The 19,680-nt window shown below is 41.7% G+C and overlaps 1 protein-coding gene across 2 annotated transcripts in view; it reads right to left on the bottom strand.

Annotated features, from left to right (window-relative positions):
* Positions 1 to 15,895: 15,895 nt before the first annotated feature.
* Positions 15,896 to 19,680, bottom strand: part of CCDC148 (coiled-coil domain containing 148) — a 233,757-nt gene continuing 229,972 nt past the window's right edge. For both annotated transcript variants that reach the window (XM_055307649.1, XM_055307648.1), the window contains one exon: positions 15,896 to 16,459. In XM_055307649.1, coding sequence (XP_055163624.1) covers positions 16,313 to 16,459 — 147 coding nt within the window. In that variant the 3' untranslated portion in view covers positions 15,896 to 16,312. The remainder of the gene's footprint in view (positions 16,460 to 19,680) is intronic.

Here is a 19,680-nt window from a genome sequence, read left to right as displayed (position 1 = left end):
CTAAATTTCTGAAGTTTCTTAGAAAAGCTGTTATTCTACAGTAGCTTATAATCATTACCATAATGAAACACTGTAGACATTCCAGAGTTAGAGAAACCATCTGAGTAATGTGATTTTTTTCTCCATGCCCTATCAGAATAAGGTGAATGAATTATTTAAGATTTAGGTTTTTCTGGGACACATGGGTGGCTCAGTGGTTGACAGTCTGCCTTGGGCTCAGGGTGTGATCCTGGGGTCCCAGGATTGAGTCCCACATCGGGCTCCCTGCAGGGAACCTGCTTCTCCCTCTCCCTGTCTCTGCCTCTCTCTCTGTCTCTCATGAATAAATAAATAAAATCTTTAAAACAAAAGAAAAAAAGATTTAGGTTCTTCTTTTTCATATCACTTTATTTTTCATCTGAGTTTAAGATCCTTTGCATTTACATGTCTTCCCAACGTGGCAAATAACAAAAACTAATGAAGATGCAAACACAATGTTAGTTATGTTTTACTTACTCTGGGTAAATAATCAGCAGTGGAAACTAGTCCACTACTTAGATATATTTCCTACACTTCACTGTCCTGCCTTCCTCTTTCTTCCACTGGGCCTCCGGAGAAGTCACCTCTTAGAGAGCTGGTTCCATGATTGATTTAAGGTTGCAACACCATGGATCTGCTCTAAGTCAACAAGCAAATGATAGAAAAAAATGTATTTATAAAGAACTTATTTTGTGCAAGTCACAGTGATAGGTGTTGTTGGAGAGCAAAACACAGTAATTTCCTTAAATGACGTATAACCTACTAAGTTTGAGGCACTAAGACAAATGGGTGCATAGTTATAATTCAAAAGATAATCTGATAGACTCCAAGAGAGACATAGAAATAAAAGTGTTTGGGGAGTCAACAGTGGCAATGATCATATGGAGTGGAAAGGATTTGCAAGGGGTTCTTGGACAAGGTGGATATTTGAGACAAGCTTTATTTAAGAGCCACAATTTGAAAGAGACTTTGGGGAGGGTATTTTCATCAAAAATAAAACCATGAAATAAGACAGAAAGAAAATAATAGGACATGGCTATTCTAGTCATATCCTATTTGGCTGAAAAGGTAACTTGGGGTTCTATTATGTGGGACCCTACAAGTCAGGTTAAGGAGATCAAGCCTTGAGCCTAGGCAAAGGGAGGTAGCTGAGAGGCATAGAGTAGGACTGATGAGGAGTCTGTTGGAGGTAAGTGGGAGGAGGGGGAGGAAGGTAGAGATTAGTGCCCGTAGCAAGAAACTGCATCTGGGTGTGAATGACCAAGACTTGACCGCTACCTTCCAGAATATCAAGGTTGCGGGGAGGGCAGAGATGGATTAGAGACAAGTTGAAGCTGCCAAAGACATCATTTTCTTGTTAGACTAGTCAGCTCCCCTACTTGTGAAGGTCAGTGCCTTCACATTTTCACCTAATAAGTTAAGCAGCTTACATATTTCAGAATAAAAATTCCCTTTTCATGTGAAGATGATGTGTTTCCAAAGTCTTTCTTTTGCTAAAAGGCAAAGGAAAGTTCAAGCATAACAGAGCCAGGAGCAGCAGCTATGGAAGAGAATGGCATCTAAAGGAAGAGATGTCAGCCATGGTCTCAGTATTTGTGCAGATAAAACACTTTCTGGCTTTGTGACTAATAAAAAATTAGCTTTCCCAGAAAGAAAAAATGTATGAATTCAATGTTAAAATGTAAGGACTCAATGAAATTCTGACACATTGTACAACATGGATAAAAACCTTGAAAACATTGTGCTAGGTGGAGTACGCCAGACACAAAAAGGCAAATATTGCATGATTCTTCTTATTTGAGATACCTAGAGTAGTCAAATTTATAGAGAAAGAAAGTAGAATAGTGGTTACCAGGGGCTGATGGAAAGAAGACAAGGGAGTTATTGTTTAATGGGTACAGTTTCAGTTCAGGATGATGAGAAGGTTCTGGAGATGGATGGTGGTGATGGTTGCACAGAAATGTGAATGTACATAACCCCACCTAATTGGATACTCAAAAAAAGGTTACAGTGTCAAATGTTATGGCATGTGTATTTTACTACAATTTTTTTAAGAGCAAAGGTCTAAAAAAAAAAAAGAGAGAGAGAGCAAAGGTCTATTTTGTGTTTCTATGATGCCGAATTCCAGTTCACTAATTTTTAGAGAGAAAGTTCACACTCTGTGATCTGATAGGATCATGCCCGCAGGTTGGCCTTTCTACACGGACCTCTGTTCTATAGGAGAAGTCATGGTCTCTAAGAAGTTTGCATGGGGAGTTAGGAATCAGAGCAAAAGGAGTTGGGTATGGTATTGGCTACCAGAAGAGAGATTGGCCTAACATTCTTGTCCTCAATGTAGAAATATATCTGCCAAGGAGGTCTGAATCTTTGCATTAGCCAGTCTGAGTACTCTTCCTCAAGATAGTGTAGCCAACCAAGGTTATTTTTCAAAGCACAGTTCATCATAGTCACAAATGCAGTGAGAAAATATGATGAACACATCAATAGCTATCAGAAAGAATGATTAAATCTAAAATACTCACTAGAGAGAAGAAGAGTGACATCCGGGAATATTTCTACAGGATCAAAGTCTGATTTTAAAGTGAAATTTTCCTGCATCAACCCAATATGCATTGCCCTTGGCATAAATGCTTTGGTGTCTCAGTGACAGTCGAAGACCAATTAATAAGGCTGTTTATCTTTGCAGGTTGACATAGCACATACGGGACTCTGTAGGATTGAAATATGCTACCAAAGAAGGAAAGAACATGATGTGAAGTGGAAGAAGCTGATAAGAAAAAAATGAAAAGAAATGCTGAGAGGGAAGGGAGACTAGCAAGGAAGGAAAGCAGTTGTGAAATAATGTTATGAGAAGGAAGAGGTCTATTAGGGTTCTGCAAGATGGAGAGCTAACATATCTCCAAGGTGCTGGAAACAGCTACAAAAGCTGTATGAAATAGTTTTAGAAGAGAGTTAAAATATGCTTAAAAAAGAAAATTTAAAGTCAGAGTGGTGACCTGAGTGGATACCTGTATATCTGGAGGCTAGGATTTAAAGTTCATGTAGGCATAAGCCTCATTTTGGGTGAGGCAAGGTGTTGGAACTAAGATCCCCAACATCTAAGGCCCTCAGATCCAAAAAACACATATTTCCCCAAGTAATCCAAATTCCATGCTTGATCCTTATTCAGACTTGTAGCTTAAATTTATATCATATTCCAGGAAGCCTCACTTAAAAATATAAACAGAAAATTCGGTTAGGAAATTGATGCCCTGGCACTCCTTGCATAAGTAAATGCAAAACCCCCGCACAGGAGAACACAGACACACCTAGGTGGCAAGGGATCCTCACAAAATGACAAGACTTACTGAAGATGAGCCCATGATAAAAAGTCATAGAATAGCAAGTAACAATTTTTGTGTGAGGTACAGGCAGTGGACACAAGATACAGGAGGATTAGACCCAATAATGTGAGTTACTAGAATGGAATTTAGAAAGTAACAACCAGGGGCACCTGGGTGGCTCAGTGGTTGAGCGTCTGCCTTTGGCTCAGGTCATGATCCTGGGGTCCTGGGGTTGAGTCCCACATTGGGCTCCCCGCTGGGAGCCTACTTCTCCCTCTGCCTGTGTCTCTCCCTCTCTCTGTGTGTCTCTCATGAATAAATAAAAATCTTTTAAAAAAAGTAAGCACCAAAGAAAAGATCTTAACATTATAAAGCTATCACAGAAGTAATTAAAACACAGGAATGAGAAATGGAAAAAGACAAGGCCACTTTGAATAATGTTGATGCTGCTGCTGCTAATAATACCAGTACAGTACTGGTCCTTTGCTAGGCCCTTTTCTAAATGTTTTGCAAATATTAACTCATTTAATCCTCACAACAACATTATTATTATTGTATTATGAGGTATTAGTACTTTTCCATTTTATAGAAAACGCAGCATGACATCATCACCTCCCAGAAGCCCCTTCTCCTAATATCAACACTGTGGGTTTGGATTTTAACACATGACTTTGTGGGGGGTGAGGGGGTAGGGGGATGGATAGGCACAAATTTTCAGTCTATATACTAGAGTACAGGGTCTTAACCACTACACCAAACCAAAGAGCAAATTTTATTTCCAAATGAAATTCCAGATTCCAAAAACTTTCAAGATTTTAAAATTACAAAAGTGAAAAAACTTATAAAGAAAACTCAATGAGTGAATTAAACAGCAGATTAAGCACAGGTGAAGAAAGAATAAGTGTAAAACAACTGAAAAAAAATCTGAAAATATAGCACAGAAAGAAAAAAAGATGGAAAATATAAAAGCAAGAGTAAGAAATATAGAGAATAAAATGAAAAGAACCAACATATTTCTAATAGAAGGTTGTAGTAGGAGAGGGTAGAGAGAACAATAAGTAGGCAATATTTAAAAATGTAATGACAAATTTCCAGAATTGGTGAAAGATATGAATATTCAAGAAGTGCAGTGTAAGTAAAGGTAAATCACATGAGGACATTTTTTTTAGTGAAACTAAGAAAACTAAGAAAATATCAAAAGCAATAAAAAAAAGAGTGGGATTCCCTATAAATAATTAGATTAATAGCACATATCTCAATAGCAGCCATAAATTCTAGAAGATTCTTTATCTGAAAGATAATATCTTCCAAGTCCTGAGGAAAGATTTTTTAACCCTGAGTTTTATACTCAGGTAGAACATCTTTCAAGCACAAGAACAAAATAAAAATCCTACACTTAGATTCTTGCTGAAAGAACTAATTAAAGGATGTAGTTCCGGGGAAAAAATGAACTCAGAAGAATGTGTAGGATACAAGGAGCAATGGTGAGCAAAGAGACTGGAAAACATTGAGAAATCAATTTAGGGAATTAAAAAACAGTGCTAGGTAACATTAAATGGAAAACTGAAATGTGATCAATTGAAGGTCCTCAATGCTCCCATCACCAGGGAGGAGAAGAAAGATATTTGGAATAGTGTTAGAGTTCACTAAGTTACTTGCGTGTATTAAAACATGAGGGTTTTATCAAAAGAATTGAAATTGAATGTTGAATTTTCAAATAATTAGAGGGGGAAAAATAAAGGAAAATTTGATTACAGTAGTAGAAGGAAAAAAGGAGAAGAAAGAGAAAGAATAGAAATAGCATGGGAAAGAGGGAACAAACATAAGGTGATGGAAATAAACGTAACAGTGCTCACCGGAAGTATGAATGAACTCCTTGGTGAAAAGGCAGGGTCCATGAGACTGAGAAGTAAAGCCAAATCCAGCTATATTCCATATATGGGAGAACTTCTGAAACCTAATGACATAGAAGGTTGGCGTTAATGAGACAGAAAAAAAAATGTCAGATTTATATTTCCAACAGGATGGAGAAAGTAGGTAGGTATAAGAAAACCCTCTGCCACCCCAAAACAACTAGATCTGCATAGATCGCTTTCAAATGTTTTATTAAACTCACAAGAAAATAGGGGAAATCCTTATGAGACAGAAGCAGCCAAGAGGAAGCCCGGACCACAGAAGCGGATGAACACAAACACAGAAACTGGAGCCGCTCTAGATCCGGGGTCAGCGGCTCCAGCTCAGGGGTCAGCGGCTCTAGATCGGGGGTCAGCGGCTCTAGATCGGGGTCTGCAGCTCTAGATCAGGGTCTGCAGCTCTAGCCTCGGAGCCAAACCCAGCCCGCCCTCCGTGTTGTCAAGGGTTAGTGAACCGGGCCAGGCCCAGCGTTCAGATGCTGTCTCTGGCTCCCCGTGCAGAACTGAGTGGTATAGACAGAAATCCTATGACCCGTAAACGCTGAACTATATCTGTCCCTCTAGAGGAAAAGTTTGTTGACCCTTGCTCCCGGGGTCCAGAGATCTGAGGATTCATGGCTGCCGGGGTTGGCTTGAGGTGAGGAGTGAGAGCAGGAGCCCAGGCCTTCCGTCTGAGCACCGTGAGGACGATTACGTGGAGACTCCTCCAAAAGACACCATCGAAATGAATCTCCTCTCTGTAAAGGGGGAGTTGAGGGAACATCTGACTGTTTGCAAAGGGTGCAGGTCAGGAAACCTGTCAGCGTGCTGGGCGTTACTCTGAGGCTGGTGCTCATTGCCCACCAGGCCCCCCAGGCCCCCCAGGGCCCCCACATCCCCCAGGCCTGCAGGCCCACCAGGCCCGGAGGCCCACCAGGCCCCCCAGGCCCACCAGGCCCGCCAGGCCCACCAGGCCACCACAAAAGCAGCCCGCTGGCTCCAAGGTCCACTTCCATGGGCGTTTTCTCTGCATCTGCCAGCTGTATTCTAAAGAAGGTGTTACCAGCATTTCCTCTCTGTTGCTTCTGTGCATTTTTAAAAAAGAGTTTATTTATTTATTTGAGAGAGAGAGAGAGTGAGCAGCGGGAGGAGCAGGGGCAGAGGGAGAAGCAGGCTCCCTGCCGAGTGGGGAGCCCTATACAGGGCTGGATCCTGGGACCCTGGGACCATGACCTGAGCCGAAGGCAGGTGCTTAACTGACTGAGCCACCCAGGCGCCCCATTTCTGAACATTTTTTCATTTGCTGTGGAAGACTGACTAGTCTCAAGGGAATAGTTTCATCCCTCAGGGCCTGACAGAGCTGGCGGCTGCCTGCAGGCAGAGGACACGTGGGGTTCTCTCCCGGAAGTAGGCCACTACGACATCATGGCATGACTACCTTGGGGCAAGCCACCAGTGGCCGGTGGGAGACCTCCTGTGGAAGCCAGGGCCTGTGATCCCATCTCATATATTAGTCTTTTATTTCTCTGCTCATAATTCCCTTTAATCTCCACGCCATCAATAAATCTTGTGATTTACAGCAGGCTGATCACAGCTATTAGGGTGCGGAATTAAGGAAATTCCCTGTTTTTATGCTTGTAGCCAAGCTTAGAGAGAGAACAGCAACTGCCTCTGGAAGGCCAAATGTGAGATGGCAAAAGATGGTCTTCAGAGCACGGGGCTGTGGTTGGAGCCACAGGACTGGCTAAGATGATGGGCTGCCACCAGGACACGTTTGTGTGACATGTAGCCATTGCCAGAAACCTGGAGAGGAGTAGCAGGTGAAGATACAAGCTGACAGTTATGGCAAAACTATTGATATATAAAAAAAGAGGTGAAACTTTATAGTCACTAGTTGGGAAGTCATTTGGTGCTTGAATAAATCTTAGGAAACGAGGTTCTATAGGATAGACAGATGGAAACAATGGCTTCAGGTAGCAGCCCTCACAGAGGATTCACATCTTCATAAATGCTTCACTACTGAAAGGGATTCAGCATCCATTGCAGATAATGAGAGATCACTGAAGGACACGGCGATTGCTGGGGGACTTTCTCAGCACCTCTTAAATCACATTACTGTGATACGTTTGATTCCATATCCAGGTAAAAACCCAAAGAAGAGTCGCCACTACCTGACTTGTGGTTATGTCCCATCATTTTCAACTGAGGCCCAACATAGTTCTGGATATCTGGGACAACAGAAGGATGGCCAGGTTGGCATATCCTGAGAGTAGGAGGCAATAGTGTTCAGGGCTCAGAGGCCAGGTTACCTGCCTCTAAATCTAGGTTCTGATGAGATTAGGAAGGCAAGTCACCTTACTGTACCTATTTCCCCATTAAGGGTAGCCCGGGTGGCTCAGCGGTTGAGCGCCTGCCTTTAGCCCAGAGCATGATCCTGGAGTCCTGAGATCGAGTCCCACGTCGGGTTCCCCGCAGGGAGCCTGCTTCTCCCTCTGCCTGTGTCTCTGCCTCTCTCTGTGTGTCTCTCATGAATGAATGAATGAATAAATAAATAAATAAATTCTATTAAAAATATATTTCCCCATTAAGTAAGACAGCTAATGTTAGTGTGTAGCTCATAGACTTGTTGCTGATCAAATGACTTAATACACGTAAAGCCCCTAGAAGAGTGACTGGGGTGTAGGTTAGTGCTCAGTGCATGTCGGCTGATCCTACTAGGTGTTCAGGCAAAGGCCTGAACAGAGTCAAGTCCAGGATCTGTTGTTCAAGAGTTTAGATTCAGGTGTCGGTGTCTACGCAATGAACCACCTTAAAGCAATAAGGTACTTCCATGTCTCATGATTCCGTGGGAGGAGTAGCCTCAGAGGAGTGGTTTTCCTGTGGGTCTCACTGGGGTTTCTTGTATGGCCACAGTCATACGGTGGCTGGGGCTGGAGTCACTTGGAGACCGGAACCTACTGGACTGTCCCAGATGCCTTCTTCCCTCCGGCATGTGGTGCTTTAGTGCTTGTCACCTGGCGTCTCTCTCCACAGAGCCTCTCATCCTCCCCCCACTCTCCGTGTGGCCTGCCTTCCAGCAGGGGGCTGACTTCTCACACAGTAACTTTCTTCTCAGAACACCACAGCAGCAGCTGCTCAGGCCTTCCCTCACGCTTAGGTCCAGGGCTGGCATGGAGTCATAGGGGAGACAGCAGCCACAAGGTCACCTAGAGCCAGGGTGGAGGGAAGGGACTGCAGGCTCACTGGGTATGGTCTCATGGGGCTTTGTAGAGGGGAAAGGAGCGAATGCCTTCAGTTCGATTTTCCCCCTCATTTGACAAGGATCAGACTCCACTCCTCTTTATTTTCACATCACCTCACACCTAACTGATCATAAATGGTTCTCCCCAGTCCCAGTCTTCTCCCCACTTTCATCCAGCCTGTACCAGCTCTCATGTTAGCCTTCCAGAAGCACAGTCTTTGTTTCCATGCCCAAGAAAGGTTAACTATTTAGTACTGTCTACATGATAAAGTGTGGACACCTTAGGCTGTTATTCAAAGGTCCACGGGCTTGTGTCTGAGAAGATGAGATTGGGGTTAGGTTGGAGAATGCCGGAAGCGAAACTCACATCCCAATAATTACTGCCTTCTAGCTTTATCAAGCCTAACAGGTGCACAAACAGCACAAAGGAAACATATGAATAATGTATCATTTCTTTTCATCATGAAAACAGACCACAGAGGCAACAATGGTCAGCAGCCTGCAGGGATGAAGTAAAGGCCAGAGTTTAACAAAAGGGCACCTGGAAATTCATTCCTTCCTCCTGGGAAGGGTCTCATTATCACCCCCGAAGCAAAATGCTACCTTGTAAAGCCACTCAGCAAGCCACATCACCTAGGACAGTCATCTATGCCCAATGTCGGAGTTCTGGGCCCCAATATTCTTGTGGCACTATTTTCCTGTGCTTGTGCTATAGGTTATGCAGTTGCCTCTATTTATACCTGTGTAGGAGATTAGGGGGGGTTTCATTTCTCCAGGAGGGAAGTTTGGGTCCTAGTCAACGACAGAATTCCTCTGCAATGGGATCCCAACTTCATGTTTTAACTTCAGACTTATCTGTGTGCCACACGATGTTTACTATAACACTCCCTTTTGCCCCTTGACACAAACTTTTGCAGCCATTCATACCGGTCTACCCTCTGTTTCTCCACTTCCTAGTCCACTTCCTAGTCCTTTCTCATCTCTCTGCATAAGATAGGAAGGGACTGCAGGGAAATGACGGAGAAAACTCAAGCTGTTCCAATGTCCCACACGCCATGAAGGTAGCAAGAGGGATAAGAATGCCTTGTTCTGTAGCCCTATCATATTTACTGCCTTTTACTTATATTTTTTTCTTAAATATAGATGTTTTATTTCCTCAGCCATATGCTGAACATGTTCTAGGAAAAGAAGGGATTTTATTAATTTTTTAAGGATTTATTTATTATAAGTCAGAGGGAGAGGACAGAGAGAACCTTAAGCAGACTCCACAGAGACTGACATGTGGCTCAACCCCACGACCCTGAGATCATGACTTGAGCTGAAATCAAGAGTCAGATGCTTAACCAACCGTGCCACTCAGGCACCCTAAGAAGGGCCTTATTTTAGACTATGTCTTTCTACCTTATATATTTATATTTATTCAGAGCAGCAATATAAATAATTATCTGCTAGTTGATTATCCCATATAAAGACAAAGTTCTTACAGTTCACCTATCCATCCATCAACCCACTCTGTCATTGAGCCAATAATCATTTACTGACTGCTATCCACCTCAAATCTCTGCCGGGTGGTGCCCATCACAGGGCAGTTTATGCAGGTTCTGGAACTCTTAGATTCCTCAGCATCTGATACATAGCACCAAATAAAATATTCAGCTTTAACATTATAAAAATAAGGGGATGAAATTATGAAAATAATACAAGCTCATGGTAAACATTAAAACAGCATAGGAGGACATAAGGGCAAAAGTAAGACTCCGGTTGCCACTCCACACAAACTTCCTATTCTAATAGCCTAAAAGTAATAGTTGCTGAAGGATTCTCCTCTATCCTTCAGAAATTTGTATCTTTTTTTTTTTTACAAAAATAATATCATTCTATATGTATTTTTCTGTTGTTGTCCACACCTCTCATCTATACATGTATTTTGGTTATTTTTTCATATAAGGTCATGTAACTCTCCTTGTTCTTTTTTTTTTTTAAACAGTTTGATTGAGGAGGGGCACCTGGGTATCCCAATTGGTTAAGCATCTGACTTTGGCTCAGGTCATGATCTCAGGGTCCTGGGATCAAGCCCCGTATCAGGCTCCTTGCTCAGACAAGAGTCTGCTTGTCCATCTCCCTCTGCCCCTTACCCACTTATGCTCTCTCTCTCTCTCTCTCTCTCTCTCTCAAATAAATAAATACATACATACATAAATACATAAAATCTTTAAAAAAAGAATCCACCCAGTTTCATTGAAGGGCACCTGGGTGGCTCAGTTGGTTAAGTATTTGACTCTTGATTTCAGCTCAGGTCACGATTCTCAGGGCTGCACGATTGAGCCTACATCATTGGGCTCCACACTAGACAAGGAGACTGTGTAAGACTCTCTCTCTCCCTCTCTGCCCTCTCCCCCAACTTGCGCACTCTGTCTCTCAACAAAGCAAAACAGTTTTATTGAGCTATAATTCATATACCATGCAATCACCTATTTAAAAGTATATTATTCAGGGGTGCCTGGGTAGCTCAGTGGGTTAAGTGTTGGACTTTTGATTTCAGCTCAGGTCATGATCTCAGGGTCCTGGGATGGAGCTGTATCCCAAGCCCGTGTGGGCTCTGGGCTCAGCAAGGAGTCTGCTTGAGGATTTTCTCTCTCCCTCTGCAAACCCTCCCATACCCCCCCACTGCTGCTCATGCTCTCTCTCTAAAATAAAGAAATAAACCTCCAGAAAAATAGTGTATCATTCAATGATTTTTAGAATATTCAAAGCTGTGTAGCCACCACCATAATCCTCATTCATTCTTCTTAATTGTTGCAGAGATTTTGTTTTATCTTATGCCACAATCTCAGTAAATATTTGTTGAATGAATTTAAACAGATTTGGATTGAGAAAGTGGGGGGGGGGAAGAAAATTAGAAACATAAAAATAAAAAGCTCCAAGACTTCTGCTAGTCCTCTAAGACAGTTTTAAACAACTATGTCATAGTGATATAACAATATAAATGAAAAAATATTCTTTTCACATTATCTGAATCTTTTCTTTCCAAATAGCAGAGTCCTAATCCATGTGTACATAAATTCATTTTGCATTGTGCTGGATTTCCTTTAGCAAGTCAATTATTTTTGCTTTCAAGTAATGTTTTATTTCATTTTGTAAGCTTAAAAACAAATATTACTTCCAATAATCTTCCAAATTAAGTTAGCTTATAGTATTTCAACAGTAACAGGACAATTTTTCCAGCATTTGCTTCATATGTACTGTGAAGGTAAGCATTTCAGATTAATACAATATTTATAAAACGTCTAAAGAAATGTAAGCAAATTGTTTTTGAAATTATTTATAAATATTAGGAGCTTTAAGCATATGTGGTGCTAAGTAATATTGACATGTCTGGGAAAATGTGCAAAACAGAGGGAAATAACACAACTACTCTTTCCCCACACTTACGTTCCCACATACAAAATAATACATTCTGAGTGGGAAAAAAAGGCACTTGGTAAATTAGTAAGGCCTCCAGTGACATTAAAACATGCTCTTAGGGATCCCTGGGTGGCGCAGTGGTTTGGCGCCTGCCTTTGGCCCAGGGCGCGATCCTGGAGATCCGGGATCGAATCCCACGTCAGGCTCCCGGTGCATGGAGCTTTGCTTCTCCCTCTGCCTGTGTCTCTGCCTCTCTCTCTCTCTCTCTGACTATCATAAATAAATAAAAATTTAAAAAAAACATGCCCTTAAATCCAAACCCGAATCAAGCTAAGAATGAAAAATTTAGACTCAAATGCTGTTGAAGATAGGAAAGAAAAGAACACAGGCTCTTGTTCATGTAAAAAGAGGAATTGCTGTCTCTACAGAATGTTGGAAAACATCTTTCTGGAGATTTTAAAAACATGACAAGAACACGACAGATATGATGCCACATTCCTCTCTAAGGATTGAGATTTGATTCCATGAGGTCATACAGCTCATGGATTCTATTATTATAATCCAGGCCACACTGAGGCTCAAAGTGCAATATTCATTGTTCCTAAACGCTTTGTGTCTAAATTCCTGAAAACTCTCCCCCTCAGGACGGCTCTGGTGCTCAGCAGTAATCTAGCAAGTGCTCAACTTCAAATGCATCAGTAAGCATATACCATTTTTCCAAAAACAAATCAATCAGATGTCAGAAACAGAATTCTCAGATCTTTTTATCTCCTTAGATTAAACTTAATCATTCCTGGGATTTGACGGAGATCTGAAGAATTCTCTATCTTAGATTCTTCAGGCAAACAGTCTTGATCTTAAAAAGTTTCTAATTTCTCCAAGTTTCCTTAAAAATGTCTCACCTTTAGAATGACTTTATACTTTGCCCCTGTGTCTTGGACTTAAAATCTAGCACAGGTAAGGAGATAATGGATCTGTTTTAATGAGGGCAAAATAAAACCCAAGAAAATACAGACTCCATAAAAAATATCCAAATATATACCAGGCATAGGAAGCTCCAGCCTCTTCATGCTTTTTAAAAATACTGTACAGGACTTTGAATACAGGGAATTGGCTGAACTCTTTGAATGTAATTTTTACTTGGCCCATCCTCAGAGTGAAATCATTGTTGTGAAAAACAGTACTCAGGAGTTAAGGTGACCAAAAAGACGCCCGAAATGTTCTCTTCTTCCTACTTTCTGGAGAGAGGGGAGAGGGTAATAGAGAGGACAGATTACAGAGTCAGAGAAATTATCAGCGGAGGGAATGAGACTGTGCTTGGTGCATAACAGAAACCGCAAAAGATTAGTGTATCCCTGCAGCCACGGTAGCAAACCGACTTAAGGCAGTTTACATAGAAAAGCAATTTATTAAAGAGTGTTAGGTATTTCTGGGACACCAGAGAGTCTGTCTTTGAGGTTATCCAACTAGGGAAGATGCTCAACCTTCATTAGGAAGCTTCCTCAGGAGCCCCACTGCTGCTCTGGTAGTTCCAGCTCTACTTGCCTCACCTACCCTGAATGCTAGATACTAACAGCTATGCACCTATTACCTCCTAAGCTTGAAAGCCCCCACTGCCAGCCTTGCCAGAAAATGGATTCTTGCCTTCTCACATAGCTCTCTTATAACAAAATCTCAAATAGGTGCATTTGATTGCCATAGAACATATCATGAGAATGGGGAAAATTAAGCAGTTAGCTTCTACTATGGGAGATGGGTATATGATGTGAGATAATCTCCAAATGTGAGAATGGTGTGGCTGGGAAGCTACAAAGCATGGTACGTTATCTTCCATTGGAAGAATGGTTCCAGTATAGAAGCCAGAAAATCAGCTGGTCTTGATAGATTAGATATTACAAGTGAGGGAGAGGGGCCAGTATGAGTGACTCTCAGATTTCAGGTGTGCATATGTGGTGGATGGTGGTGCCATACTAAGTTGGGATGGGCATGTTTAGTGCAAGAAAGGCTACTGGAGTCAAGGATTCAGTTTGGGATTCTGGGAAGACAACAGCAGAAGTGGCCTATTTTTTAATCTCCTCAAAGTAGCCTATGAAAAGAAACCAAAAATAGAACAATAAAGCCAAACACTCATGGGGATAATCTTCAACAGTAGGCAACAAGGTGCTTGTTCCCATCTACTACAAAATATGAATGGATAAGGAGTAACCACTGACAGCTCTAAGACCTGCTTGTCCTGACACCTTTGCAGGACAGAGGGAAACAAGAGACATCAGATGGACTAGAGAACCCAAAAGAGCCAAGTACTCGATGGAAACTTCAGAAACCCGAGAGGGGTTTTATATTCTAAAAATGAGTGAGCACACAGTTTGCGGTGAGCTCTGAAGGGGCCCCAGAAGTCTGGGTCCCATCAGGTCCCAAGTCGTCAAAACTTACTTCTAGGACAAAGTTCTATCATGATGAGAAAATGCTGCAAGAAGAATGCAAATTGAGCACCACAGGAACAGTAGAGTCAAAGGAAATAGCGGGTCAAGATAAAATTACGGGAGGACACAACTCCAGAAAGTAAGCTGCGAGATCTTTCGAACGTTGCACAAATACAGCGAAAGAGAGAACTAGAGCTGTGAGTTTAGAAGGATTATCTGGAGCCACACATATTTCTAGAAGTTAAGGAAAACAAAGAATGATCTTAATCTTAATGTGAAAAAAAAAACGATTAAGAAGCAGAGTAACGTCTCTACAGAAAAGGAATGAACACTAGAGAGTCGTTACCACAATATGTCTTGCCACAGAGAGAGGATGTGCTCTGACACAGCAGGGCTCTCATGGCTTATGGTCTGAAGCTTTGCATCAAATAAATTGAGGACCCACAAAGGAGTACTGTGACTGTGGGAGACAACCTCAAGAGAGTTGCCAAGGCTCACTGCCCTGAGTCTTGTTAAGGGTTCCTTCTCTTATGAGATGTGATGGTGCAAAAGGATGAACTGGGAGGGCATTGAGTGAATTGTGGATATAGGTAAGGGGTTTTGCCCATGGACATTTTTGTGAAAGTTTATTCTAATGACCTGGGTTCACTATATTTTTTATTCCCACCATGTTGAGAATAATCATGAAGCCAAATATTCCACCAGTCAGACTGATCTTTGTCTTTTTTTTACATTTTTCCAGTAGCTGCAACCCCTGGGCTAGAGCTGGGTAGGAAATGGCAGGGACTTGCAGTGGAGAGAAAAGACTAGGGGCTGGAGGTAGACTTCTGAATAGTAATAACAGCAACTTTCAACAACACTGACTTGTTATTCGATTAATCAAAATTTTTAAATAGTAAGAAATACATACTTGAGGGTTGTTTTTTTTTTTTCAAAAGATTTTGAGAGAAAGACATGAGTGCATATGCACACACAATTGAGGAGGTGAGGAGGGGGAGAGGGAGCAGCAGACTCCCCAGAGCAGGGAGCCCAACCTGGGGCTTGATTCAAGGACTCTGAGATTGCAACCTACAGATTGAGTCACCTAGGCACCTCTATGCTTGGGTTTTATTTATTTATTTTATCTAGTGCGCCTGGGTGGCACAGTTGGTTGAGCGGCTGACTCTTGATTTCCGCTCAGATCATGATCTCGGGGTGGTGTGGTCAAGATCCATGCAGTGAGCTCTGCGCTCATTGGGGAGTCTGCTTGAGATTCACTCTCTCTCTCTAAAAGTAGATAAATCCTTTTAAAAAATGCTCCTTATCTATAATACTATCTAGATATTAGATAATTTGGAATTTTTGTTAGCATTTATAGATTTTAAAATATTCCTTCTAAGCAACCAAACACATTTTTTCCCAAGCCAAAACACATATTCCCATGCTTGAAATGCTGTTTCTAATTTCTAATTTATTTTTACAGGCTAATTTGCAAAATGAAATTGTTTGGATGATTGGTTTGCAGTAAACATGGTATACCAAATTGGTTTCTAAATTTAGAGAAAGGTTGAATCTCCTCTTATAATAATCAAGAAATAATAAAATTATTAATGATAATGGAGCTTCCATAATTAAAAAGTCAAATAAGCAGAAATGAACTTTAGCAGTTAGTAGCAACATAAATTATAATTCTTTTTTTTCATAAATTATAATTCTTGCAAATGGTTATTTTGAGCTCTTTTCATGGGATAATGCAATCTCCAATATGCAATTTACTAAATGATAATACATGTATCATATGTGTCATAATTATGTTCATAGTCTTGTTGAATTTAGTACTATTAGGCATAACAAAGACATAGGAAATAGTACATGAGAGTCTAAGAGTCATAAAACACAAAGTTGTTTTAATGAACGCCTTGATTTCTATGTCTGATATTTAAAAAAATTTTAGAAAGTAGTAATTGTTATCCATAGAAATGTTTTCAAAGACAAATCTTGTTTATATATAATAGGATTTGCAGACGAACTCTAGATTTTAAATATAGTAGACTCCATATCCTTTCTCGGAGGTTTTTGAGGGTTGATTTTTGGTAAGATCTCTTTGGCATAAAATGTTTTATGAAGTCCAGCTTCTCGAAGTGCTAACTCAAAACGGAGTCTAGGGTCAGAAATTATCTGTGGAAATAAAATACATTTAAATAAGTGGCAATTCATCAAACTAATTAAATTTTACCATTTAGTTCTATATTTCCTCAAGATGTTTAACTTATTTTTTTCTGGGTAGATGACTAGATGAGAATAAACTTGGTGTACACGGTGACTATATTATATTATTGATTTGCCTTTATTATTTTTTTTAACTGAAAATGACCAGGGGCACCTGGGTGGCTCAGTCAGTTAAGTGGCCAACTCTTAATTTTGGCTCAGGTCATGATCTCAGGGTCCTGAGATAGAACCCTGAGTTAGGCTCACACTCAGCCAGGGAGTCTGCTTGTGGATTCTCCCTCCCTTTCTTTCCCCCTCCCCCAGGCTCATTCACATGCTCTCTCTCTCTCTCTCTCTCTCTCAAATAAATAAATAAATCTTAAAAGAAAAGGTCCAAATCTTTTTTTTTTTAAAGATTTTATTTATTTATTCATAGAGACAGAGAGAGAGAGGCAGAGACACAGGCAGAGGGAGAAGCAGGCTCCATGCAGAGAGCCCGACGTGGGACTCGATCCAGGGTCCCCAGGATCACACCCTGGGCTGCAGGCGGCGTTAAACCACTGCGCCACCGGGGCTGCCCGAAAAGGTCCAAATCTTGATATCATTTTCCAGTGCATCTGTGGTTTCCAATATAATGTGTAGGGAATATCATACTAGATTAGTCAAAATATGACACCTTGAAATTATTAAAAGATGAGGTAAAAAAAGCTCAACTTTCAGTACTATCATTGATTCATAATTGATAGCTAGAATTAGAAAATACAATCATTGATTAAACCACAACCTTGTGCATTGGTCTTTAAACATTCTAATTTCTCCATCATTCAGCAATATGTAAGTTATGTTTAAACACATGGCCCCTACTTTAAAAACAAAAATCAATCGAGTTCTCCTTCCAAGCCTGGGATTTCTATTTCAAGCAGAATTAGAAAATGTTTCCACCAATGTGATCCTAAATGGGAATCGAAATATGAATAGCTCAGTTTCTATTTTCATTTATAGCCAATTGGAACTTATTCTTCTTCCCCTCCTTCTATGAATGTTAAATGTCAACAGACATTATTTGCAATGATAAGGTAGCCACATATTGATTTTAGTTAATGGGACATTTTTTTTTTTTTTATGATAGTCACAGAGAGAGAGAGAGAGGCAGAGACACAGGCAGAGGGAGAAGCAGGCTCCATGCACCGGGAGCCCGATGTGGGACTCGATCCCGGGTCTCCAGGATCGCGCCCTGGGCCAAAGGCAGGCGCCAAACCGCTGCGCCACCCAGGGATCCCTAATGGGACATTTTATGTGGACTTGAAGTCCCCCTCCCCCAGAGGATAGGATAATAAGCTGTTGAATGCAGCCCCTCCTTCAAGAAACTCTTAAAGTAATAGGGGTCATAAGAAAGTATGCAGATAACTACAGCTCATGGCACATGTGACTGATGTTCCAAGAATAGAATACAGAGGTACATCTCCTGGTGCGGGTGAGACTAGGATGACCTCAGGTAAGGCGGAGCACTTGAGCTAACTATAAAGCCCACCCTATTCTCTATGAAGCAGAGTGGGGAGGAAAAGAGATGGAGCAGAAAAGGAAGTCACATGCACATTCAGAGGTCAAATAGGTCAACTTGGGAGCAGGGCAGTTTGGGTAGAATGCTGGAGTGGCAGTCTACTACAATTGCCTACACAGGAAGTAATAAATGCTAAACTTGACTGGTTGCAAGGAAGAGAGAACCGTCAGAAACACTATGAAGAGAAGAGCCAAGTGATGAGGTACAGGAATGAGAGGCAGTGATGCGTACAAGTCAAAAATATGACAGAGATTTGTGTCTGAGAAGCAACATATATTTGAGCCTTAGACCTAATTTCTCCTCTTCTGGCTATAGTCTGTGCTCACTTCCAAGGATTTATGCCCCACCTGTGTGCTCCCTAATTATGTCCTGGACTCACCTGTCTTGTCTCGCCTTCTGGTTCGTAAGGTTTAAAATGTCTCATCATACTATTTGTAAAATAGAGATCAAATGAAATGGAGACCTCTTTCGAAAACTGACCTCCATTTCCCCAACTCACCTCCCCAGAAGCAGCCCATCAGTTTCTTGTGAATGTGTCCTAGACATCTTCACCCTAAACCTGACAGGAACAAAACAAACTCTCTCCCTAAGTCTGTTTTTACTTCTGTTTTCTTATATGGCTAATGGCAGCCACACCTAATGATTATAATTTACTGAATTACTTCAAGGTGTCAGGCAATAGCCTAGGCAATTGACATTTATTATCCTAATCCTCTTAAGAACCTTACAAATTATTATTTTACAGATGAAGTAAACAAGACAAAGATGTTAATAGCTTACACCAGTTCACACAGCCAGTAGATAGCAGATGTGGGTTTGAATCCAAAATGCAGGTTCTCCTCAGTGTCACTTGCTGCCTTGCTTAGGATCATTACTCCCTCCTCCCAGCCAGGGCCATCCGTGACCCCCCCCCCCACCTCCCACGTTCGGGAGAGGGGCACCACCTGAAAAGGATCTGACCCCTGCCCCCAAACCCATCAATTTGCTGTCTAGGACACGTGGCTAAAACACCTGATTGTATAATTCACCTGCTTCTGAGTCTTGCCTGTGCTCTCAGGATAATATCTCCGCAGGCAAGAGTTACTGTACTTTTCGGTCTGACCCTACCCTGTTCCCAATCTCACCTCCCAGCACCCACCCTTGCCACGTGCCTTACACTGGAGACACGTCAGTAAGGGCCCCTTTCCACCCTCTTCTGCTTGGTGGAATCCTTATTGCCTTAGCCCAGGTACCCGAGAGCTTTCCAATTTCTGACTTCGACTCTTGGCCAACCCCAGCTGCCCGCCCTGCTGTGGCTTCTGCTGATACATCTTTCTAATGAGCCCCTCTCCTTTCGCCCCATCCCTCCTCCCAACCTATTTTTTTTTTTTTTTGGTTTTAGTTTAAATCACCTGGAATAAATTTTTGTTACTGCTAAGAATCCTCAACTAAGATGCAGCGTGGTTTCCTCTTTGACAGTTGGTCTGACTTCCCTAGTCGGTGGTTCCATTGGTTCGCGTCCCCTTGCCGCCGCAGCCCCCAGACCTCCACATGGGAGGTGGTCTCACCCCAGAGCATTGTTCCCATACGGGCTAGCTGACCTCCCAAATCAGCTGCCCTGCTCACTGCTCCAACAAAACAAGTGCATCTT

The sequence above is a fragment of the Nyctereutes procyonoides genome, unplaced genomic scaffold (assembly GCF_905146905.1).
Source record: "Nyctereutes procyonoides isolate TBG_1078 unplaced genomic scaffold, NYPRO_anot_genome, whole genome shotgun sequence".
Lineage (NCBI taxonomy): Eukaryota > Metazoa > Chordata > Mammalia > Carnivora > Canidae > Nyctereutes > Nyctereutes procyonoides.
The sequence above is the reverse complement of the archived record's forward strand: the minus strand, read 5'-3'. Positions and strand labels throughout refer to the sequence as shown.